The 18,134-nt window shown below is 43.7% G+C and overlaps 1 protein-coding gene and 1 non-coding gene across 10 annotated transcripts in view; one reads left to right on the top strand and one right to left on the bottom strand.

Moving 5' to 3' along the window:
• HHAT (hedgehog acyltransferase) overlaps window positions 1–18,134 on the bottom strand; it is a 354,783-nt gene that overhangs the window by 303,352 nt on the left and 33,297 nt on the right. For all 9 annotated transcript variants that reach the window (XR_005199664.1, XR_005199669.1, XR_005199665.1 and 6 more), the window contains one exon: window positions 13,241–13,308. Coding sequence is in view for 1 of the 9 variants with exons in the window: in XM_017525581.2 (XP_017381070.1) it covers window positions 13,241–13,308 (68 nt within the window). In the remaining 8 variants the exon portion in view is untranslated. The remainder of the gene's footprint in view (window positions 1–13,240; window positions 13,309–18,134) is intronic.
• LOC119470724 lies at window positions 1,843–1,955 on the top strand. The gene has a single exon (XR_005199690.1). It is a non-coding gene; the product is annotated as a U5 spliceosomal RNA (small nuclear RNA).

The raw sequence follows: 18,134 nt of genomic DNA, 5'->3' as shown, positions 1-18,134 counted from the left end.
GAGGTGGGCAGATCTCTTGAGGCCAGGTGTTCCAGACCAGCCTGGCTGGCATGGCAAAACCCAGTATCTAGTAAAAATACAATTAGCTGGGCATAGTGGCACATGCCACTAATCCCAGCTTTTGTGAGGCTGTGGCAGGAGAATCCTTTGAACCCAGGAGGCAAAGATTACAGTGAGCCAAGATTGTGCCACTGCACTCCAACCTGGATGACAGACTGAGATTCTTCTCAAAAAAAAAAAAAAAAAAAAAAATTATTGAACCTAAGGATATGTCAAAAATCACCCAATCTGAACAAGAGAGGAAAAACTTGACTGAAAAAATACACCCTCAGAGACCTTTGATACAAGAACAAAAGATCTGACATTGGTGTCATTAAATTTTCCAGAAGGAAAGAAAAAATACGGGGCTAAAAATATGTTTGAAGAAATAATGGCAAAAAAAAAAAAATCCCCAAATTTGGCAAAAGCATAAACCTACAGATTCAAGAAGCTGAATAAACCCCGAGTTAAATACAGCAATTAAAAGACAGAGCTGGGCAGAATGGATTGCTAGAAAAATGACCCAACTCTAGACTGTCTACAAGAAATTCACTTTAAATATAACAAAGTGGAGAAGTGGAGCGTTAAAGGATGGAAAAGCATTTGCTATGCAGATATGAATCAAAAGTAAGTGGGAGTGACTCTGTCAATGGCTGTTAAAGTAGACCTCAGAGAAAGAAAATCACCAGGGTCAAAAAGGGTCATTGGAGAATGATAAAATTATCTTCTCACCAATAAGATAGAAGAATCCTAAATGTGTGTATATACATATACATATACATATACATATACATATACATATTAAAAGCATTGTGGTTTTCAGGGATTAGGGATGAGAAGGAGGAGGGTGAGTATGGCCATCAAAGAGACAGCACAGAGTAGCTCTTTGAGGTTCTGTATCTTTATCATATTGGTGTTTACATGAATCTACATGGATAAAACTGCATATTAACTACATACACATACACAAAAAAGCGTCTGCAAAACAGGTGAAATCTGATTAAAGCCTGTGGGTTGTACTAATGTCAAGTTCCTGGGTTTGAGAGTTCACTATAGAAGATTCCCTACTGGGGAGCTAACTATCAGGTCCTCCTGTTGGTAACAACAAACACTAGGGACTGCTGTGGGGTGGGATCAAGGGCTGGCAAGGGCTAAGAAACAACTGTTGGGTACTGTGCTCAGTACCTGGGTGACAAGATCATTCTACCCTTAACCTCAGCATCACACAATATACCCAGGTAATGAACTTGCACATGTACCCTTGGAATCTAAAATAAAAGTTGGGGGAGGGGGAAATCAAAACGATTCCCCACTGGGGAAGCTGGGTGGAGGTACACGAGGCCTCTCTGTACTATGGTCGCAACTTCCTGTAAATGTGTAATTGTTTCAAAATAAGAGGATGTTAAAGGTAACAAATTGACTCAAAGTCCCATCATAGAAAAACGGCTAAAATGAGCGTTTCTAGGGTTTAATCCAAGATGGGATTTAGAACCCAGCTAGCATGACCTTTACTTCGCCCCCTAGTGGTAGCGCCAAAGGCACCGGGTGAATAACAAGGTGTGGAATCTCCAGGTGATGACTCAATACCTCATTTGCATACCCATGGTATCCTGCACATAGTAAATTCTTTAAAGCTTAAAAGACTATTTCTTTTGACTCAACATTTCTAACTATTAGAAGATTACTTAAACAATTTTTGTGCAAACCACAGGCAGTAGTAACTCTTTTTGTGAGAACTGTGGGCACCATCGTTGTATTAGGAGTTGCAGTTATTGCAGTAATGAATTAACTAACTCACAGCACTTGCTGGTTTCTCTTTAGATTGTATAAAATTTTTTGCCTTTTACTGAAGATTCCTGTGGGGAGGAACAATCAGCTTTTAAAGCAACTTTTTGAATCCTGGCTTTAGACAAGACAGATCATGTTTTACAAAAAAAAATTTTAAAAAAAAAAAAAAAAAAAAAAAAAAAAAAAAGACCTTAGAAAAAGGCACTGTGATGCATATTCAAGTGTTTCACTGTTGCACTAACTTAGACATTGAATAACAGGACTTCTAAGGCCACAGTTAACTCTTGTTTTCCATCTCAAAGCTCTGAATACTGATAAAAGTCAATGTAACTTTCCTTGGCGATATCTGATTCGGCTAATTAGCAACATTAACTTTAGAGAGGCAGACTGGCTTAGACAATTTAGAGAGACTCCTCCTTAGTCATGGACTTTAAGATACTAAATTCAGCCACATGGTTGGAGAATTTCTGGTTGCCTGTCTACAAAAGAGCTCCGAAGCCATCCCCCTTTGGATAATGTTCTTTTTATCTATTTACCTAGCAAAAAATACAATGCAAGGTGGTGATGCAAGCTCCTTAAAGGATTTTATCAATTCCACTGACCAGTTTGGTATAAACTGGTTTCCACTGCTTGCCTAATAAACATTTAATAATACATGCCACAGAGAATTTAACCTGAGATTTGCTTTCATAAAACCTGGGAGCAAAATTATGGTGGAATAACCAAGCTTCATCTATCTCGAACTTTTTGGCAGCTATTGTCATCCCTGAAAGTGACATCAGTCAGTTCCCCACACAAAGACACCCCCCTTTACATCTTCTCCCCTGTGCCCCTGTGATCTTGCTCTTACCTTGCTGCTGCTGCTGCTGCTGCTGCTGCTGCTGCTTCTTAATTTCTTTTTAACAAAGGCTTATCAACTGTCATGTCATGATTTTAAAAGGTAATAACCTTTTTAAGAATGCTGACAGGCACCACTTTTAGGAATCGTACTGAGAGAAGGAAATGTTTCCCCTCCTTCCCACTTCCCCATACCTCCCCCACAAATTTCAGATCCAGCCACTATTCAACCTGCCCTAGGCTGGAATAACCCCTTCCCCCTTTCTCTCTGAATCCTATTGTAGCACTTAGACAATTCTGAATCCTGTTATAGCACTAATATGTTTATGTGTAAACTAACTGTAATCCACCTCCAAGGACAGTTCTTAACATTGAACGCATCCAAATGAGGAGTCTGGAAAAAGTGAGTTAGCATTTGAAGGATTCTAATCAGAAATCTACTCCCAGACATGACTACAATTCAAATAATTCCAATATGGTACCTAAAGCTACACCTGAAAGTTTACTAGCATACGGAACATTAGAAATAAATAGTTTACTAATGAAAAGCATGGTGCTCAACATGTGATGGGTTAAAATTTTTCTCAGGCTTGGAAACCCTTGTAATAATGAAGTTCGGAAGAATCCCTTGAGGCCAGGTGCAGTGGCTCCTGCCTGTAATCCCAACACTTTGAGGGGCTGAAGCAGAAGAATCGCTAAAGCCCAGGAGTTAGAGGTTACGGTGAGCTATGATCACAGCACTGCATTCCAGCCTGGATGACAAAGCAAGACCCTGTCTTTAAAAAATAAGTAAATAAATTAGTCAGGGTGTGGTGGCTCACACCTATAATCCCAACAGTTTGGGAGGTCATGACAGGAGGATTGCTTAAGGCCAGGAGCTTGAGACAAGCCTGGACAACAAAGCGAGACCCCGTCTCTCTAAAAATTTTAAAACTTAGCTGGGTGTGGTGGCACATGCTCACAGTCCCAGCTATTCTGAGGGCTATGGTGCTGGCACCACGACACTCAAGCCTGGGCAAGAGACAGACCCTGTCTCAAAAAATTTAAAAAACCTCCTTTGAGCCCAGCACCCAAAGCACTGAAGGTTGAACACTCTCTTTGTCTGCATCCTTTAATAAGGCTCTATCCTCTAATCAGACTAGAAGGGCAGCTGCTTCAGCCAGCAGAATAGAACTGCACCAGCCTCAGAACGAACTTTCTGCAAGATGCTTGTTGGAGTACCTAAAGACAGGCAAAAGAGGCTTCGTGAGCTTTCAGGAACAGGTTCAATGATGGGTTTTGTACCTGCCTACTTAATGAATGTTTGTACTGGTAGGAGAATTCAGAGATAGACGTTTTCGCTGTTTAACATACCACTTGGTGGCAAGGTTGTGGGAGAGAAGACATTTAACTCCTATCCACCTCCAAATGACAGAAGTTACCAAGAGTAAAACCAAAGAACTTTATTTTTGTTAAACAACAAAATAGGCTTGTATTCAAGACTCAGCTCCAATCCACTGATTCCAGGGAGTCCTCTCTGATCACTCCAAGGCTAGAAACTCTTCCAGCAAATTTGGCTACACAGACTAGGGTCAATCATACAGACAGAAACACGTTGTTAAATGGCATGCCAAGGCCAGCTTTCAGGCAGGACCCACAAGCAGGGCCAATTGTCCTGGCTGTGTGCAGCCCTCGCCCTTGTTAGATACTTCACACATCAGCCGTTTTAAAGCTAGGGGTGTCTGCCTGGAATTCTCAAACAGTGTAAACTCGAAGAGAGAAACCATGCCTCTTCCTTAACCCACAGCAATCATCACAACCCAGACCAGAAAGCAGGTAGTAAGCACTGACTTGTACACTGATTGCTTTGTGGCTGAGAAATTTCTCACCATCCCCAACAGTGGCAATGTCTTCATCTTTGCCTCCGACTCCCTCACACATTAGTAGGCTCTTTAAAATATTTGTTGAATTGAGGTGAACATGCCCATCGGGGTTGGGGATTTCTTGTAAAGGAACATGGAGCTCTTGGCAATGTTTCCTGTGTTTCAGGTGTGTAAACTCTGGTGAGTTTACAGAGGTTAGGCCCTAACTCATTTTCATTAAGCCGCAGCCCCTCAAAGATTATTCCACCATGTCTGCCATATCTCTGCCTCCCTCCATCTGATGGGAGCAGGTTAATAAGTGATTTGGCTATGTGTGTGAATGTTCAGCCTGTCTTTACTAACAGAAAATTAGATTTTACACAGCTTTTCCCCTTCCCAAAGAGGCTTGCTTAGAGACAGATTCCTGTGTTCCATGCCAGTCCCTCCAGACAAGGAGAATGTGGACTGAAGAGTCTCCAGATGGCAGGGACAAGAAACCCACAGATGAGGCCAGGCGTGGTAGCTCACACTTGTGATCCCAGAACTTTGGGAGGCCAAGGCGGGTGGATCACTTGAGGCCAGGAGTTTGAGGCCAGCCTAGCCATCATGTTGAAAACCAGTCTCTACTAAAAATACAAAAAGTTAGCCAGGTGTGGTGGCACATGCCTGTAGGCCCAGGTACTTGGGAGGCTGAGGCAGGAGAATCACTTGAACCTGGGAGGCAGAGGTTACGGTGAACCCGTGGTTGTGCCACTGTACTCCAACATGGGCAACAGAGTGAGACGGTCTCAAAATAGAAAAGAAGAAAAAGAAACCCATGGATTAGCAATGGAAGAAAGGTTTGCTTCCTCCTTGTGAACACAAAGAATGCCGGCTCTTTACACATCAGTACATGACTTTTTGTCTCTAGTCTCATCCCTGCTAGATTTTCTTCCTGACATGTAAATTTGCAGATAGGTAGGGAAAACATAAGATGGTAGTGATTTCCTGGTGAGAACAGCAACAGGAATTGTAGCTCTCTGTCTCATGTAAAAATACGATCTACCATATGAATGGATAAATATCAAATTTGCTGATTAATTCTTAGCCACCAGGTACCCTGCTCTGTTCTGTTTTCTATCTAGTAGTTTATGGGAAATATTACTGTTTCATTGAAAAGGTCCTTGAGGGCCGGGCGTGGTGGCTCATGCTTGTAATCTAGCACTTTGGGAGACTGAGGTGGGCAAATCACAAGTTCAGGAGTTCAAGACCAGCATGGCCAACATAGTGAAAACCAGTCTCTACTAAAAATACAAAAATTAACCAGGCGTGGTCTCGGGTACCTGTAGTCCCAGGTACTTGGGAGGCTGAGGAAGGAGAATCATTTGAATTCAGGAGGCAGAGGTTGCTGTGAGCGGAGATCGCACCACTGCACTCCAGCCTGGGTGACACAGTGAGACTCTGTCAAAAAAAAAAAGTCCTTGAAAAAGCTAGGAGAAAATAAGGTGAAGGCAGAACCAAGGGTTTAGCTCTGCAAAACTAACAGATCAGGAGAGAGAGAGAGAGAGAGGGAGGGAGGGAGGGAGAGAGAGAATGTGTGTGTGTGTGTGTGTGTGTGTGCATTCAAATGGAGAGAGAGAGGAGACAGAGAAGCAGGACAAGGCAGGAAAATCAGTCAGAGAGCTCCAGAAAGAGTCCACAGAGGAAATGGCACCCAAAATCCTTCAAGCACTGACCGCTGCCCTCTGGATCAAGTCCAGACTCCACATATGGCACCCAATGGCCTTTATGATCAATCCCCTGCCTATCTTGAGTGATTCATTCCTCACAACTCAACCTTCTAGCCAAGCTGAATTTATTTCACTCAAATCCAGGTTGTCAGGCATGCTATTCTGTTCACCCACCATTCCTGTCTCCCAGCCACCCCTTCCCTTGAGTTCCTGCAGGTGGGGCTCTCTGCAACCTCTGTCTCCACAAGCCCCTGCGGCTGTTGCACCAGCTGCTCACCGTCTCATCATCACCTTCCCCCAAAGTTCAGAGCCCACTGAGGACAGAGACTGAGCCTGAAATGTCACAGTATCCCCAGCATGTGGCCTGGAAGCAGCTTACAGAGTAGGCACGCATTTAACTCACTGGTTAAATGAGTCAAAACGGAATGTTGTTTTTCTGAAGTATTAAAATGCAGAGGCATTTAAAAATAAACTAAATCTTACAATCTTCATGGGCAAAGCATGAATAGCTAAAAACTGTCTTTAGGGATGTACCTCTTTCTCTATGTTCACAGTCATTCAGATTCAAGCTCTCCTGTCTGCCTCTGTCTATGCTTCCTAAGCCTCCTCACAGGCACTGTAAAGTCCTCTCTGATTTTACTTCTGAAAGAACAGCTTATTTAGAGGTCTGAAACCTGCCACGGAAAAATGCATCCTCAGGAAAGCACAGAATTGATTACTTGTAACACTCTTCATAATGCATTAAAATTTTGAGAGCTCTTTTCAATAGCAACCCCACCCTCTACATGTAAATATCTCTCTGTAGAACATTACCTCCTTGCTGAAAAGGGAGAATCAGCAATTTTTTTTTTTTTTGAGATGGAGTCTCAGTCTTGTTGCCCACGCTGCAGTGCAATGGCATGGGCTCGGCTCACTGCAACCTCCACCTCCCGGGTTCCAGTGACTTTCCTGCCTCAGCCTCCCAAATAGCTGGGATTATAGGCACCCGCCACCACACCTGGCTAATTTTTGTATTTTTTGTAGACCGGGTTTCACCATTTTGGCCAGGCTGATCACAAACTCCTGACCTCGGGTGATCCACCCACCTCAACCTCCTGAAGTGCTGGGATTACAGGCGTGAGCCACCACCCCCAGCTGAGAATCAGCAATCCTTAATGCTAAAGCAAGGAATTATTCATCCATGAAAGGAAAAATAACAATAACTACAATAACATGTATTGCGCATGTATTCTGCACTAAGCACAAGCATGCTGGGTGTTTTCTGTCCATCACCTCTTTCTCCATGACCTTGTATTCCCATGTTCCAGGTAACAAAACTGAGGCTAAAAGGAGGTAAATGAGGCCAGGCACAGTGGCTTACATCGGCAATCACAGCACTTTGGAAGGCCAAGATGTGTGAATCACTTGAGGCCAGGAGTTCGAGACCAGCCTGGCCTACGTGGAGAAACACCGTCTCTACTAAAAGTACAAAAACTAGCAGGTGTGGTGGTGCACACTTATAACCCCAGCTACTCAGGAGGTTGAGGCAAGAGAATCACTTGAACCTGGGAGGCAAAGTTTGCAGTGAGCTAAGATCGCACTACTGTACTTCAGTCCGTCTCAAAAAAAAAAAAAAAAAAAAAAAAAAATTCTTTTGAAAGGAGGTAAAGGATTTTCCCAGATGTAGCAAAGCCAGATCTGAATTCAAGCCTGTCCAACTCCAAACCTGTGCTCTTTCCACTATGCCAAGTATTTATGATCTTGAATCCTAAATAAAAGGAAAAAAATTAATGTCAATATACCTGACATAGAACTTCATTTGTATCAGTTTGGTTCAGACACTGCTGTGTAGAAACATGTTTACTCCATCAAGCAAGCAACATGGGCACTGAAACATTTTCCCTATCTCCCTGGCATTGCTACAGAGAAGACCAGCAAGAAGAAAGAGAAAGGGACTGGCAAATATGACAATGGGTCACGTCAGAAGCCAGTGAGGCTGGGCCCGCCCCATTCCTGTCACACACAGGCTCTAGCATAGCACACCAGAGCCTGCGGGTTGGGTGCAGAGAGTGGCTTTTACCCTGAGAGCCTGGAAGAGCAAACATTACAAAACAGGATTCAAAAATCAGAGCATATGGAATCTGAACAGCCATTGACAGCCACACCTACACAAGCTCCCATACCACATCTGTTGTCTGGGCAAGCACAATCAGCCTTAGCCCCAAAGAAATGCCAAAGCTCAAAGGCATTCTTGATTTGGGCTGTAATCCTCCAAACCTGGACATTGCCAAAAATTGGAGGACTACAGTCAGGTCCAGCTCCCTTTCACCCTCCTAAATGTAGCTTCACTTTGAGTCACTATTTCCCTAATACGTCCTTCCCTTTTCTAACTGTGGCAACACCACTGGAGCAGCGTCTCCTCTACTGATGATCTTGCCAAACCCTACCCATTCTTTGGGGCTCAGGTGATGGTCAGCCCCGTTCTCCCAGAAGCAGTTTGTGATTTTTTGTGCCCAGAATGGTCTTCTCCCTACTCTGACTCTACACATTGTCCCACTTAGCCCACCTGCCTACACCACCATCTAGAGGCACGCAGGACCCACGAATTTCACTTCCATGCTGCAACCTGGCACTTCACTCTTGCCTGTAGTTAAATTCAGTAAAATATCCACTGACTCTGCTCCAGGCATTTAAGATACAGAAATGATTAAATCCCAGCCCTGCTTTTGTGGGACCCACAAGCTAAATGAGAAAGGACAACACCAAATAAAATTCTACAAATAAATTTGTCATAATAGAGTACACGATTGGATCCAAAACAGTGCAGCCCTATCACCCTATTTACAGCCTTCAAATCATTTAGCTTAATCTGTGGCCATTGTTTGTTCATTTATTTGCAGTCAGCCCATCCCTGGTAGGAGACACTAGCATAGGGATGTTGTCTGTCTGGTTCACCACTGTCCCCAGCACTCCAGATGGACTCGAGCACAGACACTCTCATTGAAAGCTGTATTTGTGGAAGGAAGTAAAGAGAGAGGCAGGCAAGTGTCATGAACTATAAGAACCAAGCCCAGCTTGAGGTTCAGGCAATGCTTCCGTGACAGGGAGCCCGCTATGATCTGAAGTGTGAGTGAGGGCCAAACAGAGGGTGTGAGGCCCAATCCAGAAGAGGAACAGCATGAGCTAAGGTAAGAATGGCAAATCAGCATGACCAAGGGAGTGGGGGCAGAGCCCTTAAATATTGCTATAGACCAGCAGCTCTTAAAAGGGGATGATTTTGCCCCCTGGGGGCACTTGGCAATGCAAGGAGACTTTTTAAACTGTTTTTTATTTGTTTTTGTTTTTAGAGACAGGGTATCACTCTGACACCCAGGCTGGAATGTGGAGTGCAGTGGCACGATCTCAGTGCACTGCAACCTCCACCTCCTGGGTTCCAACAATTCTCATGCATCAGCCCCTGGTGTAGCTGGGATTACAGGCACACACCACCATGCCGGGCTAATTTTTATATTTTTAGTAGACACAGAGTTTCATCATCTTGGCCAGGCTAATCTCAAAACTCCTGACCTCAAGTGATCTGCTGGCCTCAGCCTCCCAAAGTTCTGGGATTACAGGAGTAAGCCACCACACCCAGCTGACTTTTTAAATTGTTAAGACTTAGGACAGGAAATGCTGCTAGCATCTACTAGGTAGAGTCCAGGGATGCTGCTAAGCATTGTACAATGTCCAGAGCAGCTCCCCACAACAGCCATCTGATCTAAAATGTCAGTAGTGACCAGGCACTGTAGCTCACACGTATAAACCCAGTGCTTTGGGAGGCTGAGGTTAGGCGTTCAAGACCAGCCTGGGTAATATAGTGAAATCCCATCTCTACAAAAAATTTAAAAATTAGCCAGGTATGGTGGTGCATGTCTGTAGTCCCTGCTACTCAAGAGGCTGAGACAGGAGGATCGTTTGAGCCCAGGAGTTCAAGGCTGCAGTGAGCTATGATTGTACCACTGTACTCCAGCCTGGGTAACAGAGCAAAACCCCATCACTAAAAAATAATAATATTTAAAATATAAAATGTGGCCAGGCATGGTGGCTCACGCCTGTAATCCCAGCTCTTTGAGAGGCCAAGGCGGGTGGATCACTTGAGACCAGGAGTTGGAGACCAGCCTAGCCAACATGGTGAAACCCCATCTCTACCAAATACAAAAATTGGCCAGGTGTGGTGGTGTATGCCTGTAATCCCAGCTACTTGGGAGGTTGAGACCAGAGAATTGTTTGAACCCAGGAGATGGAGAATTACAGTGAGCCGGGATTGTGCCACTGCACTCCAGCCTGGGCTATAGAGTGAGACTCTGTCTCAGTAAAATAAAATAAAAGGTCAGCTGGGCATGGTGGGCCATGCCGATAATCCCAGCAGTTTGGGAGGCCAAGCAGGGGGTGGATCAAATGTGGTCAGGGGTTCGAGACCAGCCTGGTAACATGGTAAAACCCCATTTCTACTAAAAATACAAAATTTAGCTGGGCATGGTGGCAGTCACATGTAATCCCAGCTACTCCAGAAGCTGAGGCAGGAGAATCACTTGAACCCAGGAGGTGGAGATTGCAGTGAGCAATCACGCCACCACACTCCAGCCTGGGCAACAGAGGGAGACTTCGTCTCAAAAAAAAAAAAAAAAAAAAAATGTCAGCAGTGCTGAGGTTTACCAGCCCAGCTGCAGACTAACATTCAAGGGATGGGTAGGTCAGAAAACATAAGCTTTCTTCTGAAGTTCATGCCTTCTAGTCACACCTAATATCTTCTTTTGATTAGAATTTGGACCAAAGTAGCATGTGCTTGCCACCTCCTGCAGCCTCCGAGAAAAGAAATAATTCAGCAAGGAGTGTGTAGAACCTGAGGACCCATATCAATGTCCGTCGCCTGCTGGATGTTCACAGGACTCACCATTTCTTCCATACATTCTAGGCCTCCAAACCACCCACCCCACATGCAAGGTGCTGAGCAGCAGACAGATGAGAAGATGAGAGGTGCTCACAGCACTGGTAGATGAACGGATAGTCAGATGGACAGAGGGTTGGACAGATTTGTCAGGATGGCAAAAGACTGAATCCTTGGTGCTCCCAGAGTGCGCGCCTGTGCTACATGTACTTTTCTGTGAGGGCAGAGTTGGCTCCAGCAACAACGCTCCTGCCTCCCGCGCTGTCGTGAGCTGTCGCGGAGAGCACTGAGAAAAGGTCATCTCCGCAGGGCTCTGGAGCCTCTGCAGGGAGTCAAGCAACTGGGCTTGACCTAGTGAAGCACAGGAGCCAGGAAGTCAGTGCAGACAAAGCCCCTTTGTCTAGAAGTAGCAACACATGGCTGGGCTGAGCCTGCCCTTGACAATGAAATCTGCGGCAGCTCCAACACTTGCTGGAGCCTGACCCTGTGTTCACGTTCTCATGCTGCCTCACCACGGCCCCTTTTCAGCTAAAAGTCTCTCAAATGTGTTTGCTTACTTTTACCCCTGGCAAATAATTTTATATTTCCAGTATTATCTGAAATTCTTGAATTTTAACTCTAAAAGGAAAAAAAAAAAATCACCTTTTTTTTTTTTTATAAAACATCCAGTAGTATTGTATTTCTAAAGAATAGATCCGAGACACTCACAAAGGCTACCTCCTATTACATCTCAAATTCCACTTGGTGACAAAGCTTCCCGAATTTCCTCGTCTCTGAAGTGGGCACGATACTACCCACATTACATTCTTACTAAGAATCATAAAAGGGGCTTATTTCAATAAGAAACGACTAGAAATGGATGCCATGGATGAAAATTCAATTTACATCTAACTTTTCACGGAAGTATCTGGTGGGTAGAGCAACAAAAGCCGAGAATTTCACCCCATGCAGGGCGGGATGCTCTTCCTAGTTCCAGACAAGCATGGGCCTTGTATCTTCTATATGCCTCTGTACAGAGCTGGGAGAAAGGAACAGGCGACCCTAGCAAATCAAAACGGAAACTGAGCTACATTTGTTACAATTTCACGCAAGATCTGCAACTTTCGAAAAATATTAGTACAGGCAGTACCCAACTTGGAAATGAACTGTCTTGAAAAAGTTAATTTATAAACAGACTGTTCAGAACCTGGAATGCAAAGTGTCTTTTATGTCCCAAAGGCTGATTGAATTTATAATCTATTTGGCATATTACATAAAGTAAAAATAGAAAACAAAACAAACAATGCTCTGATACCATTTTAAAAACACATAAAAATACTTAGAAAAACAAATATGCAGCCCATAATTCACCTTGACCCAAAGCCCACACATGAGCTGGGCACTGGACCCCTGCAGTCCAAGTTATAACTGAAATGGGGTCCTGAGAAACTGAATAGAGAAGAATTAGAAGAACCCCAGCCTCAGAAGGACAGGGGTTCTGGTAGGAGAATAAAGTAGTCAAGCATCTCTCAACAGGAAGAGAAGAGTCTGGTACCTACCCAGAATATATACTCTAGCACAGAAGTGCTTCTGGTCACATCTAGAAAGATATGGGTATGTGAAAGAACAGCACCCACTCCGCCTGCTACCAAAGCAGACAAAATGAGCTGCCACTGAAAACAAGTGAGCCAGACCCTTGGCACCGCCCTACCAGGAGGAGGAGGGATGGGAATTCCCAGCACGCTCTGCAGCAGCATGGACAGCCAGGGGTGCTCAGAGGCCAAAAGGAAGATGTTTCCGCAGCTGCCAACAGTCGGTGTGGGAGTGTCCAGGGGTTACCTGTGTTTTTGATGGACCTGGCTAGATCAAGAAGGAACTTCCTGAGCTTTGTGAACACTGTCCTACCTGATAAGGTTAATCAGATTTCTGGTATCTTCAGAGGGGAACAGGGGACAAGAAGATAGAGACCCTGGGAATGCCTTCCTCAACACAGCACGCTCACACCTTTACAGCAGAAAGGGCACTGAATTCCAGATTGTTGCTGAATACGATTCCTGGATCTCCTCCAAATACAAACATGATGTGAAACATTGAAATCAGGTTTGAAAACTCAGAAGATTTATTATTCATCCACTTTATACCTTCTTTAGTCCTCCAAATAAAGTGTCAGTCTCCAGCTCAAATTCCTGGTCCAGTTCCTCTTCATGTTCTGACAAAAAAGAAAAACAGCCTCCATTAGTCACAAAGCTAAACAAAACTGGGTTGGCTGAATAGCTGGAGCACTAAAAGAATTGGAATATGTCCTGGAAAAGCAGACGGTGGACTAAACTACAGGAACGGAAACATACCACATTCCTTGACCTTTCTTTCCAGTGTTCTGTGACCTAAGTTCCTGGAAATACATAGAGGCACTGATGGAAATTTGGCTTGTAATAAGGGTCACAAAAGGAAAGATCAACAGAGAAGAGTTTCCAACACAGGAAAACATGGGAAGGGTTACAGCAAATGTCCCAAGCACAGACGCTGTTAGAAATGCTGACACCAACTATGCACAAAACTATGCTGATCAGAGCTGCTATGATATAATGCTAACAAAATATCCTAAGATACTTATATAATGGTAATAAGCATGTTTATAAGTAAACCAGTTGATTTGAAACGAAAGATAAAATCTGCAAACACTGCTTGTACCAGACACAGTACAAGATACTAGGAATGAAATGGAACCACACTAGCGTGCCTTTTGTCCTCCTGGGGCTTACTGTGTACCGGGGAAGGTACACAAACACATAATAAGAAACTACGATAGTGCCGATGAGTGCCATGAAGCAGAAAGGAATGCTGTGGGGGCCGATGCTGAGGCTGCGCAATGTCCTGTAGGCAGCTGCATGGGTGTGAGCGCAGCTCAAGGGAATGCTCTAAGCTGGAGATACAAACTTAAGAGTTCTCAGTTAAGAGTAGGACAGAGCCATCAGAATGGCTGAGATTCACTCCTCCCCCACAAAAGGACAAAGAGTACATAGACAAGAATGGGGAAATATGAATGCTTATCAGATCAACCAAAGTATAAAAACCACAAACACCAAAAAGGAGCTACCCAGAAGGAAACACCGAGAGAGAGAGAGAGAGAGAGAGAGAGAGAGCTGTCACTAAAATACAATCATGAACTAATGCTGATTTCAGAGTAGGATTAAGGGGCAGATTTACACACATTAGATGCAAACAGCAACCCCAGCCTCAGACCACAAGCAACACTTAGGAAAAACAGAAAAGGGAGGCAGGCACACTGACCGAGGGCACACGGGGCACACCTCTAGGAGCTCCAGCCACGGTGCACTCCAAGTGGTCTGGGAGTGTCATGGAAGTGTGCGACTGCAGTAGGGCACTGGTCCTCTCTGCAACAGCTGCACACAGGACCACTGTGTGTGTGTGTGTGTGTGTGCACACCTATATGTGTGTTGCACTACACACAGACTCAAGTCCAAGGGAACAGTTGGTGAACAAATGACAAGTTATTGTGATCCAACAAAGAAATCCAACAAAGAATCTGAATTCATGAAGGCAAAGAGGGTAGAAAAACTTTCTGCCTCGTCCCTCTTCTGTTTTAGCCTTACTTCCCCACAAAGTGCAACCTTTAGAAATGTCAGAATTATCCGGGATTAAAATAAAGCAAAAACTTAAGCTCCTTTTTTGCTGCTGCTTTTTTAAGAGTTCATTCGAAAGCAGGGACATTTACACACTAACCTCAGATTTCCTGAGGCTGGAACATATCTCCCTCTAGTGGGAGAAAGGAACCCTATGCAGACAGGAGAATTATGATGAAATCCTGCCTAGGCTGTCCAGCAGAAATAGAGCATGAGCCACATTTAAAATGTTCAAGTTTCTTATAGCCACAAAGTTTAAAAAAAATGAAGTTAATTTTACTTTATTCTAACACATCCAAAATTGTGTATCAATATGAAATCAATCTGAAACAATTACATGAGTTATTTTACATTCTAATTCTTTATAATGCAATTTACAGGTCATCTTTATAGCACACCTCAATTTGGACTGACACATTTCAAATGCTCCCTGTCCAGATGCGGTTCACCATTACAGTACTGGACAGCATAGCTCTAGATGAAAAATCCTTCCTCTTATTTTAGAGAATTCACATAAATCACCCTTGTCTCATTTCTTGACACAAATGCTCCCTGACATAAACTTTAAATTATAACTTAAATCCATTCTTGACCCGTTTGGAACTCACTGTCTTCAGAATGTCTTAAGTTAGCTGAAAATCCCCAGCTGCAGAATGTAGTCGATACAGGAGAACCTGCGGCAGGGCATCTTTCTGCAAGCTGCAGTCACCCTCAGGATTTCTGATGATGCTTTCTGGTAACCGCCCTTTGGGTCATTCTGCCCACTGCCCAGATAGAGTGGATTTATCAAGACAGAGGAATTGCAATAGAGAAAGTTTAAATCACATAGAGCTGGCTGGATGGCAGATGGGAGTTTTATTATTACTCAGATCAGTCTCCTGAAAATTCGGAGACTGGGGCTTTTTAGGGGTAATTTGGCAGGTAGAGGGCTAGGGCTGATTGGTCAGGTGGGAGATGAAATCACAGGGAGTCAAAGCTACCCTGCTGTGCTCAGTTGGTTCCCGAGTGGGAGCCACAAGACCAAGTGAGCCAGTTTATCGAGCTGGGTGGCACCAGCTGATCCCTCCAATACAGGGTCTGCAAAATAGCCCGAGCACTAATCTTAGGTTTTACAATAGTGGTGTTATCCTTAGGAGCAATTGGGATGGTTTAGAATCTTGTGGACTCTAGCTGCATAATTCCTAAGCCATAATTTCTAATCTCATGACTAATTTATTAGTCCTATAGAGGCAGTTATATTTGTAATTTTTACACAGGCAGTTTTATTCTTAGGGAAGGACCTCAGACCTTAATTCTTTGAACACAACTGGAGTTTCTATCCTAACTCAAATACAGTCAGGCAAGAGCCTGCTGCAAACAGAAAGAAGCATTCTGTGCTTGGGAATTCTCTCCCTATCACACAGGACCATCGGGCAGAACCCGCTCTTTCTTCCAGTGCCCTGGTTCTATTTCCCAAAATTCAGTGCTCTACAAAACTGCCTGAGAGCATAGAAATGAAGCAATTTCTGCTGATGAGCCCCGATTACCACATCAGCTATTGGTTCTTCCCTCCTACAAAAGGATACATCAAAGCTCCATCCTACTACTGAGTGAGAGGATTTGCATTTTAATTGCTGCCAACGAGCTGTGGTGGTAAACCATTTACTTAAAACCTCTAACTAACCTACCCCTTTTCACTCCAGTATTTTGATGGCAAATTAATTCTGGGGTGGGGGTAATAAGAGGGCATAATCAGAAATGGAAGATCATGCACACACACACCCTAGTCTGACACAAGTCACTGCGAGGGAGCAGCATACTCAGTGATGACACACGCGCCCTGCTGTTTCTATGCATTGGAAAAATTCTAATCAGCTCCTACTAATTCTTTATTTCTCCAGGAAGCCATGAGTACAACAGACTATGGTAGCAATTGAGAACTGGACAACAGACTATGGTAGTAATTGAGAATTGGGTGTATATGTGCCACATTTTCCTCGTCCAGTCTATCATCAATGGGCATTTGGGTTGGTTCCAGGTCTTTGCTATTGTAAACAGTGCTGCAATGAACATACATGCGCATGTGTCTTTATAATAGAATGATTTATAATCCTTTGGCTATATACCCAGTAATGGGATTGCTGGGTCAAATGGAATTTCTATTTCTAGGTCCTTGAGGAATTGCCACACTGTCTTCCACAATGGTTGAACTAATTTACACTCTCATCAACAGTGTAAAAGTGTGCCTGTTTCTCCACATCCTCTCCAGCATCTGTTATCTCCAGATTTTTTAATGATCGCCATTCTAACTGGTGTGAGGGGGTATCTCAATGTGGTTTTGATTTGCGTTTCTCTAATAATCAGTGATGATGAGCATTTTTTCATATGTGTGTTGGCTCATGTATGTTTTCTTTTGAAAAGTGTCTGTTCATATCCTTTGCCCACTTTCAGATGGGTTTGTTTTTTTCTTGTAAATCTGTTTTAGTTCTTTGTAGATTCTGGATAGCAGCCCTTTGTCAGATGGATAGATTGCAAAAATTTTTTCCCATTCTGTTGGTTGCCAATTTACTCTAAAGATTGTTTCTTTTGCTGTACAGAAGCTCTGGAGTTTGATTAGGTCCCATTTGTCTATTTTGGCTTTTGTTGTCAATGCTTTTGGTGTTTTAGTCACGAAGTCCTTGCCTATGCCTATGTCCTCAATGGTTTTGCCTAGGTTTTCTTCTAGGGTTTTTACGGTATTAAGTCTTATGTTTAAGTCTTTAATCCATCTGAAGGAGGGCACAGAAAAGATGGGCTTCTAACGATAGGAGAATTTAGTGGTAAGCAACTCTTAAATATTCATCTGCAGATTATCCTACAGAAAGTGGGTGGATTTTCATGACACTATTGAGGCCTAGGGGCTCCTTCTTTCCTCTTCCAAACTCCACTTGAGAAATAAAGAAGTGATTTAGAAGTAAGCCAAGGAAAAGCAAATCAGATATGTCAATGGATGTAAAAGAAGACACTAAGTAAATGTTCTTTGAACCTCCCAAATAGGGCTGCTCATCTGCTACTCACCTGAGAAATTCTGAGTCTATGGGGCAGACCACCAGGTGTGCAATTTGCATGGGAAACTTCAGAGCTCCTGGAGGAAGCAGAAGCAGCCTGGACTGAAATGGAAACTCTCAAGCCAAGAGTGAGTCATAAGCTCTCCCCATGTTCAGTGTGTGGGGTCTGACATGGAGCACTGGCTAGGGAGCAGAAGGAATGAAGAGCTGTGAGTCTAACACTAGGGCTTGCCTGCAAATGCCCTCCAGCCCAGGCTCTGCCCCACTGCATTGTCTAAGGTTTATTAGAAGTCTTAAGAAAGCAGATTATCTGGAAGCTGACACACCCCTATGAAAGGATAAAAAAAAAAAAAAAAAAAAAAAAA

The sequence above is a fragment of the Cebus imitator genome, unplaced genomic scaffold, assembly GCF_001604975.1.
Source record: "Cebus imitator isolate Cc_AM_T3 unplaced genomic scaffold, Cebus_imitator-1.0 Scaffold38, whole genome shotgun sequence".
Classification (NCBI taxonomy): Eukaryota; Metazoa; Chordata; class Mammalia; order Primates; family Cebidae; genus Cebus; species Cebus imitator.
This window is presented reverse-complemented; position numbering and strand designations above follow the sequence as displayed.